The following is a 9,230-nucleotide window of genomic DNA, read 5'->3' as shown; positions in this document are numbered from 1 at the left end:
GTGGTGAGGAGAGAGGGAGGTACAGACAGACAGAGAGTAGACGTGTGGTGAGGAGAGAGGGAGGTACAGACAGACAGAGAGTAGACGTGTGATGAGGAGAGAGGGAGGTACAGACAGAGTAGACGTGTGGTGAGGAGAGAGGGAGGTACAGACAGAGTAGACGTGTGATGAGGAGAGAGGGAGGTACAGACAGAGTAGACGTGTGATGAGGAGAGAGGGAGGTACAGACAGAGTAGACGTGTGGTGAGGAGAGAGGGAGGTACAGACAGACAGAGAGTAGACGTGTGGTGAGGAGAGAGGGAGGTACAGACAGACAGAGAGTAGACGTGTGGTGAGGAGAGAGGGAGGTACAGACAGACAGAGAGTAGACGTGTGGTGAGGAGAGAGGGAGGTACAGACAGACAGAGAGTAGACGTGTGGTGAGGAGAGAGGGAGGTACAGACAGACAGAGAGTAGACGTGTGGTGAGGAGAGAGGGAGGTACAGACAGACAGAGAGTAGACGTGTGGTGAGGAGAGAGGGAGGTACAGACAGACAGAGAGTAGACGTGTGGTGAGGAGAGAGGGAGGTACAGACAGACAGAGAGTAGACGTGTGGTGAGGAGAGAGGGAGGTACAGACAGACAGAGAGTAGACGTGTGGTGAGGAGAGAGGGAGGTACAGACAGACAGAGAGTAGACGTGTGATGAGGAGAGAGGGAGGTACAGACAGAGAGTAGACGTGTGATGAGGAGAGAGGGAGGTACAGACAGAGAGTAGACGTGTGGTGAGGAGGGAGGGAGGTACAGACAGAGAGTAGACGTGTGATGAGGAGAGAGGGAGGTACAGACAGACAGAGTAGACGTGTGGTGAGGAGAGAGGGAGGTACAGACAGAGAGTAGACGTGTGGTGAGGAGGGAGGGAGGTACAGACAGACAGACAGTGGTGTACTACTCACGTCACTAGCCAGCTTCTCGTAGTCCTCCATGAGGTGCTCATTCTCCTGGTTGACAGCCAGCACCTTGCAGATCCTATTGGCTGCAGTCTCAGCCTATCACAGATGAAAGTCGTCAGCGGTGCCAATACACAGGTTGCTTGTTATGGATTAGGAGCACGTGCACGAACGTGTGTGGCTTTGACACATTTTTCACAATTCAGTTCAGCTGCCTACCAGTCAAAGACAAACTGCAGTGGAAGCACAAACTCAAAGTACTACGTACCGTCAACTCGAGTTAGTTTAATGTCTAACTACACGGAGTGTAATTTCTAGTTTTTAGCTATGAACAACATAGTAAACTGAGTGAACACACAAAAACCACACACTAGCCGTGACTTGACAGATGATTTCAACACCGTGCACACACACACAAACCCGTTGGATGGCTGCACAGTGTTAAGGGTAGAGGCTAACGCAGCATGCTACAGCTGACAAGGGTTAGTTCCACGGACTCTGTGTGCCAACTTCACACTCTGTGACTCAAAAAGCTACATGCTTCTCCTATACAACGGGAGCATTCGGTCTGGTTCTGTACCGCTTTTGTCCACATCAGCTGGTGTGTTTAGGGACTTACACTTAAACCACTGAAATAAAGAAACAGTAAGACGCTGTATTATGCCTTGGAACGTCTACCACACTACGGAGTAATCTGCACAGAAAAACACATTGTACACATTGAAACAGTTGCGGTGTTAATAGTTGGACAGTTGAACCGTCGTTAACAGCGCTTCCCACAGATCAGTTGAAGCTTATTTCATTCCATTTTAGTCTATACTCTAACAAACCAGCTATGTAACGCCTTAACTGTAGCTATGAGAAACACTGCTAACGACCAGTCTATGGGGGCAGAGTTGAAACAGGGCAGTTATAGAGTAAGGAGGAGTGTGTGTTTGTTGTTCCATAGAGGTGTACTGTGAGCCCAAAGCGTCAGTGAGCGTCCTTGGCCAGTATGACATTGCCTGTGTCCCTGGCTGGTGTCACAGAGGTCAGGGGTTAAAGGTGGCGTGGTGGCGGTGCTCACCTTCTGGGCGCCAGAGAAGGCATGATAGAAGCAGGAGACATAGGTCATGATGGCCTTCTCGTCGGGCCTCAGCGTGCCCACGATGTCTACACAACCATGGCCAGGCAGTGAGCGGCAGGAGAGAGAGAACGAGAGAGAGAGAAGTGGTGAAGCAAAGCTACCCAAAGCAAGAGGGTCCCGCCACACAGCGAGGTGGGGGGGTGAAATGAGGGGGGGGGTTGTAAAGGGAGTAGTCCACAGCTGCTGCCCCCCACCCCCCACTCTGGAGCCTCCAATGATGCACTTGGGGGGGGTGGATCGCTGTGGGGTTACCATGGTAACCAGGAGAGAGAGCGCGAGTGTCCACCTCGGGAGAGAGGAGTCTGCCGGGGCCACGATGCAGAGGTTGGGACACACCTCTTCACTCAATACACACACACACACACACTATGTTTCATCTGCTCTATGCAGACGATAATATTTCAACTGTCAAGCTGGTAATAACAGAAAAGGCCCTCCTGGTCCTAAAACTAAAGAGAAGGGTACACTAGTCTATACAATGTCCATACTGTTTCTGGATTAATGACTGTTTTCCAAAATGAACAATGATTGCCCAAATGACTGTATGTAACCCGGCCCACTAGCAGCTTACTGTGGTGTTCTGTAGTCTAGGCAACAGTGGGACTGTGGCAAACAGTTCTGCACGTGCACCTCTCCTGAGATTGGAGCTCATAAACAACTTCTTAATGAATAAAAAACGAATTAAAGCTCCGTCGAAAAACATGCCCGTCAGCAGGCTTCCTGTTCTCAGTCTACAGGGAGAGAGAACGGTAAAGAGGAGAGGGAGAAGAGGTGGGGGGGGACAGAGGATGAATACAGCAGACAGAGAGAGCTAGAGGGGTTGTGGTGGAGGGTGAAATCACAGATAAAACATCTATATAGAGTTCCTCTGACTAGCCTACTCTCTGCTCAGATACTATCTGACCCAGGGCTGATTGTGATCAGTGTCTCATTTAAAATGATCCATTTAACTACCAAGGGCCCCTGAGGCCTGATCCACTCCAACTCAATCACTATACACAGACAGGCTAGTACACAGGAGCAAGAGGACCCTATTATTACCAGCAGGACTAAGATTCAGAGACTTCAAGACAGCATGTGTAGCGTGTGTGTTGTGTCTGAGTGAAAGGAGGGTCCTGAACCAGTTTCCGGTGAGGCCGACACCAATGCTGCAGGAGAAAGACATGCTGGAGAGGAGCAGAGGATGGGGGTAGATGTGGAGGACAGGACCGGGGAAGATTAGGGTTAGTATCGGGGCGGGGGGTAAGGGGGGGGGGGGTAATGGGGTACCTTCTGGGCTCCAGAGAAGGCATGGTAGAAACTGGACACATAGGTCATTATGGCTTTCTCATCCGGACGGGCAGTGTTCACAATGTCTGTAGGGAAACCACAGTTACACACATACAGGCAGACGGAGACAGGGATAGTTACACACGTAGAGGGGGACACACAGGCGGACAGACACACAAACACTTTACAACAGGTATAAAAACTGTAGGATAGAATTGCAAACACAGACAAGGGAAATGGGGGATGGACAATCCAACAGAAAAAAACAGTTAGAGAGATGAAGGGAGGGAGAGAGGGGTAGGGGGGGGGGGGGGGCTGAGGCTAACGGTCTGTGTGTAAGGATGACCACAGCAGCCGTGATGTCACAACACATCCACCTGCACACTGGAGTCATGGAGTCTTGGGATGGAAGAGCAGTCAGATGAATGAATACGATATGAACATGCAAAAACACGCCACACACACGTAACTGTGCCCCGTGCATACCTTCAGCGTCCATCATCTTGGGGATGTCCAGGTACTTCTCAGCCACCTCAAAGGCATTGTTCAGGTTGGTCAAGGGGTCATCCTGAGCAACCAATTAGAGGGTGAGAAAACAAGCCACGGAAGTGACATGCACTCAAAGCGAGATGTGCTGACGGAGTATGTGCTGATCCACTCACCTTCCTTAGCTTGTCGTAGTCAATGAGCTCTGGCCTGTGTCTGTGGATCAGAGCGTTGAAGGCAAGGCCATCCTTCCAGCTGGCAATAGATGAGAGAGCGAGAGAGATCAGAAAGACGGTTCTACAAAGCACATACATAGATTATGCACTGTTCCCCGGGCGCCGAAGACGTGGATGGCGATTAAGGCAGCCCCCGCACCTCTCTGATCCAGAGGGGTTGGGTTAAATGCGGAAGACACATTTCAGTTGAATACATTCACTTGGACAACTGACTAGGTATCCCCCCTTTCCCTTATGCACATACTTCTAACGTCCATCCTACGTTTCACCAGCAGAGGGCAGCTTTTCTAGAAGCGCTGGTGGTTTGCTGGAGTGTGTGGGTAACGCAATGTTTGAACAGGCTTCACTACTGTGGAATTTTATAGAGGTCAAACAAGAATGTCTGTGGAGAAATACTGTAACCTGTTCCGGTCTCAGGTTCTGTAGTCAGGAATGACGTCTAGCTCCTGTCGAGGTTTGTGTGTGTGTGGTGTGTGCGCAGCTACCTGATGTGGAAGTTCTGCACGTTGACGTTTTTGTAGGGCGCGGTCTTCCTCTGGCACCACAGGAGCAGGCCCTCCTTGGCAGAGGTCTCTGGAAAGAGGAGAAGGATTTAGATAACAGTCTACAGCAGGGATATTCAAATCCTATCCTGGAGCTCCGGAGTATGAAGTACTGCCGGTTCTGTTACCTGATCATTCAATTGCACCCACCTGGTGTCCCAGGTTTAAAATCAGTCCCTGCTTAGAGGGGAAGAAGGGAAAAAAGCAGTGGAACTGTCTTCGAAGTCCAGATTAGAATTTGAAGGGTCTATGGTATGTCCAAAATGGCACCCTATTCCCTATATAGTGCACTACTTTTGACCAGAGCCTTCTTGGAATAAGTTGACATTTCAGAGTCAGACGCAGCCTAGACCTAACTTCCACCATGTTGGAGAGTGCAGTATAGATAGCTAACGTGTTGAACTTCTCTCCCGGTCACAGTGTGCAGTGGAGCTGGGGAAGCTAGGGTTAACGATCTCTCCTGCCATTGTCTGTCTTAGTCAAGTACCAGTGAGAGCAGAGCAGGCATGTAGGCCAGACTTGTATTCACTTGGCTCAGCTCACTCAACCTCCTGTGGTCTCAGCAGAACAGTTCGGAGCAGGGGAGATGCATCGCATCTGAGAGACCCAGTTGCTTCCACTCCACTTCCCGGTGGAATCCCCTCAGCACAGCTGTGTTTTGAATAGGAGTGTGTGTGTGTGTGTGTGTGTGTGTGTGTGTGTGTGTGTGTGTGTGTGTGTGTGTGTGTGTGTAGGAAGAGGGAAATGCCTGCTCTGTTCCAGGCATAAGAACATGGAGCAGCAATGGATCTAATGAAGGAGGGGTGATTTAAGGACAGTGTCATCCCCCAGGTTCAAAGAATGTTCTTTAAAAACAGTTATACCGTTTCCAGATGAGTTTCTGATTTAAAAGAGAACAGGAAGAACATAAAGCAAAGTGTTTTCTAAAGCAACCTTAGGGGCCGATTAAATCATAGCTGCCTATTGACTAGGTCTAACAGGGGGAGAGCGAGAGAGAGACTGACCTTCCACAGAGATGTCCTGGATGGCGAAACGGAGGATGATTGTCCAGATCATTCCCAGGGTCATCTTGGCGTTGCCATCCACAATTTCTAAGGAGGAGACACAAGATAATCACTCATAAATACAATAAATATCAACTCTTTTGCATTAGCCTGGTCCCAGATCTGTTTGTGACATCACGTCAACTCCTTGTCGTAATAGCGCAAACAGATCTGGGACTAGTTCTGCATATATTTGTAGACTTAAAATATGAATACAGTGATCCCTCGCCACTTCGCGGTTCACTTATCGCGGATTCGCTATTTCGCGGATTTTCATTATGCATTTTTTTTTTTTTTTGGTGCATTGTGCTCTGCATTCTGATTCGCTAAAAACTCACTCCCGCTTCTTGTATCAAAACATGCTACGAATTGTGCTATCATTTTGTCGTCTCGTGCAGTTATGTGTACGTACATAAAACAGCTTGGCAAATTTACATTAAGTTGGCCAAATTATCTTGTAATTTCGAACATCTCCTAAACCCATAATGTCGACGAAACGGCCTGGACCGACAAAAGCACCTGCGGATGGGCCCAAACGGCGGAAGATGCTACCTATCTCAGATAAAGTTAAACTTCTGGACATGCTAAGGGAAGGTAAAAGCTATGCAGCCGTTGCTCGTTGCCGTTGCCTATCACTATGTTCTTCTCCCGAACAAACACACCTGCACCGCGGGCTTCAGAAGAAGAGAACACTGCAGAGCGCAGTCAGGATGCAGCGGCCCAGTCTGAAGAGCAGTGAAACGGCCTACACGTGAGTCACTGTATTTGTATACATGTAATAGTTGCTAATTGTAAAAAAAAAAAAAGTTTTCTATTTCGCGGATTTCACTTATCGCGGGTCATTTTCGGAACGTAACCCCCGCGATAAACGAGGGATTACTGTAGTGCAAATACAAATATGCACAGTGATGGGCTGGGTAGAGCATGAATAATGCATTTAAGCAAAGACCAAAGTTGTTACAGTAGCTTTGAACAGATAAGAGACAATGGTTGTGTCTGTCCCCGTGACCCTCCAACGCTTCATCATGGAGTCAGTGTGTTAGTTTCTATCCCCCACTCTCTCTGTGCCTGCCTCGGTCTCTCTCTCTGTGCCTGCCTCGGTCTCTCTCTCTGTGCCTGCCTCGGTCTCTCTCTCTGTGCCTGCCTCGGTCTCTCTCTCTGTGCCTGCCTCGGTCTCTCTCTCTGTGCCTGCCTCGGTCTCTCTCTCTGTGCCTGCCTCGGTCTCTCTCTCTGTGCCTGCCTCGGTCTCTCTCTCTGTGCCTGCCTCGGTCTCTCTCTCTGTGCCTGCCTCGGTCTCTCTCTCTTGCTATTTGTCCTTGTCTCTCCATCTCTGTCCGCCTCTCTCTGTCCCTCTCCCTGGAGTCAGGGTGCTTCCAGCAGGTGACCTCAGGCGGTGTAGGGTGGTGGGCTGCTGGTCAGGGTGGTGGGGGCTAGAGGGCTAAGCTGAACCTCTGACAACTATGCCGTGTGTATCATGCAGTAGGAATGAGGGGAGGAGGCTGGCAGGCCCGTTTGTCATGATAGCTGGAGCAGAAAGGTCATTGTCACGGCGGCAGAGTCGGACGTGCACTCTCCTGCTGATTTACTGGCCTTGTGAAGGGCCTCTTGCTCCCTCTCCTCCAGACCTCCCTTCCTCTCCAGCCAAATGACTTAGCTCCCGAGTGGGAGATGTACTTGGCAGGATGCTGTGAGCTTTGGAGTTGTTTGTCAATGCTCTGTGTGTGTGTGTGTGTGTGTGTGTGTGTGTGTGTGTGTGTGTGTGTGTGTGTGTGTGTGTGTGTGTGTGTGTGTGTGTGTGTGTGCGTGCGCGCAGAGTGCTTGTGTGGTAGGTAAACTGACCCTCTGCGCCAATGGACACCAGCTTGACCCCTTTGCCGGCGATGTAGTCCAGCGCTTTGTTAACATTGTTGATCTTGTGGACCCTCATCTTGCCTCTCTCGGGCTTAGGTAACCGTTCCCCTGTGGATGAACACACACACACACAGACACACACACACACACACACGCACGCACACAAAAACACAGGCAAACAAAATGCAGTGAGCCCAGAGAGTCCCATGACAAAAACAGCCCTTTCCACTGTCTCAGCAGAACAGACAGGCATAGCTCCTTTTAAATTCACAGTATCAACCTTCACAGTCAAAACAGACAGCATCCTCTACAGGACCAGAACCATGGCCTACGACCAGACTACTTAGTTGAAAGGGATCAAAAGAACAGGGGACACTAATGCTTTAAAGAGTACTTTTCTGGCACTGCACTTTCTGCCACAGTAGATTGGTGCTGAGTGCAGTAAAGTAGATTAGCACTTAGCTGTGGTAGTAGCGCTCTGCATGTGTAATGATGATCAAGACGATGGGCTGGCTCACCTGAGATGACCTCCAGCAGGAGCATGAGTTTGAGGCCATCCCTGAAGTCCTCCTCGATGTTCTCGATCTGCGTGCCTGCTTTCCTCAGGTGGGAGTTGCACCAGGCCGTGAACGTCTGGAGAGAGACAGGAAGTAAGGTCAGAGTGGGTGGAAGCGAGGTCACAGATTGGTGTAACCGCAGTGGTGTTGGAGGGCCAGTGGGAGGCACTCTTTCCTCGGGTCAAAAAAAGATATCCCAATGCTCCAGGGCAGTGATGGGGGACATTGCCCTGCGTAAGGCCCCGTCTTTCAAATGGAACGTTAAACGGGTGTCCTGACTCTGGTCACTAAAGATCCCATGGCACTTATCGTAAGAGTGTTAACCTTGGTGTCCATGCCATCATCACCACCTAGTCAACCCCAGCTTGCAATTGGCCTAGTCAACCCCAGCTTGCAATTGGCCTAGTCAACCCCAGCTTGCAATTGGCCTAGTCAACCCCAGCTTGCAATTGGCCTAGTCATCCCCATCTTGCAATTGGCCTAGTCAACCCCAGCTTGCAATTGGCCTAGTCAACCCCAGCTTGCAATTGGCCTAGTCATCCCCATCTTGCAATTGGCCTAGTCAACCCCAGCTTGCAATTGGCCTAGTCAACCCCAGCTTGCAATTGGCCTAGTCAACCCCAGCTTGCAATTGGCCTAGTCAACCCCAGCTTGCAATTGGCCTAGTCATCCCCCCCCCCCTCCCCTGTAACTGTTCCCCAGGTCGTTGCTGTAAACTTACCTAGTAAAATAAGGGTTAAATAACATTTAAAAAACAGACAAAGGAACAAACAGAAAACAGGAAGAGGGGAGCTGCAGTTCCTCGGAGCGCACAGACAGTAGGTTACAGGAAGTGCGCTGTGATTGGTTGACGTAATTCTGAATAGAAGTGCTTATGTAGGATCAGGTCCCCCCAGGGACATACAATCTTATTCATTAGGATTTAAAATGGCAAAACTGATCCCAATTCAGCACTCCTACTCTGAGCCTCTTTGTGAATACAGGCTCTGATCTCTTCAACTAACAGTCAGTATTTACCAGAGTGCTTCATGAGATAAGTGAGTGAGCTGTAAGGTTGATATACTGCAGTGTAAGCTATCCTGGTCACATATCCGTTTGTACCATCACGTTAACTCCTCGTCCCTCACCGTCATCCCAAACATGTTTCTGTGTTCAGTGACACATTCTTTAAAAAGGGCTCGCATGACAAGTA

At 49.8% G+C, this 9,230-nt stretch overlaps 1 protein-coding gene across 2 annotated transcripts in view; it reads right to left on the bottom strand.

Moving 5' to 3' along the window:
- Positions 1–9,230, bottom strand: part of LOC120018314 (alpha-actinin-4-like) — a 41,648-nt gene that overhangs the window by 9,457 nt on the left and 22,961 nt on the right. The window contains exons 2-9 of one of the 2 annotated variants that reach the window (XM_038961443.1): positions 8,000–8,114; positions 7,470–7,589; positions 5,592–5,678; positions 4,531–4,618; positions 3,986–4,064; positions 3,810–3,891; positions 1,995–2,080; positions 935–1,027 (exon numbers count right to left, since the gene is read on the bottom strand). In XM_038961443.1, the coding sequence (XP_038817371.1) occupies positions 935–1,027; positions 1,995–2,080; positions 3,810–3,891; positions 3,986–4,064; positions 4,531–4,618; positions 5,592–5,678; positions 7,470–7,589; positions 8,000–8,114 (750 nt within the window). Of the gene's footprint in view, positions 1–934; positions 1,028–1,994; positions 2,081–3,323; positions 3,410–3,809; positions 3,892–3,985; positions 4,065–4,530; positions 4,619–5,591; positions 5,679–7,469; positions 7,590–7,999; positions 8,115–9,230 lie in introns of both variants that reach the window. The other variant, XM_038961442.1, reaches the window with a different exon arrangement.

The sequence above is a fragment of the Salvelinus namaycush genome, chromosome 23, assembly GCF_016432855.1.
Source record: "Salvelinus namaycush isolate Seneca chromosome 23, SaNama_1.0, whole genome shotgun sequence".
In the NCBI taxonomy this organism is placed as follows: Eukaryota; Metazoa; Chordata; class Actinopteri; order Salmoniformes; family Salmonidae; genus Salvelinus; species Salvelinus namaycush.
The sequence above is the reverse complement of the archived record's forward strand: the minus strand, read 5'-3'. Positions and strand labels throughout refer to the sequence as shown.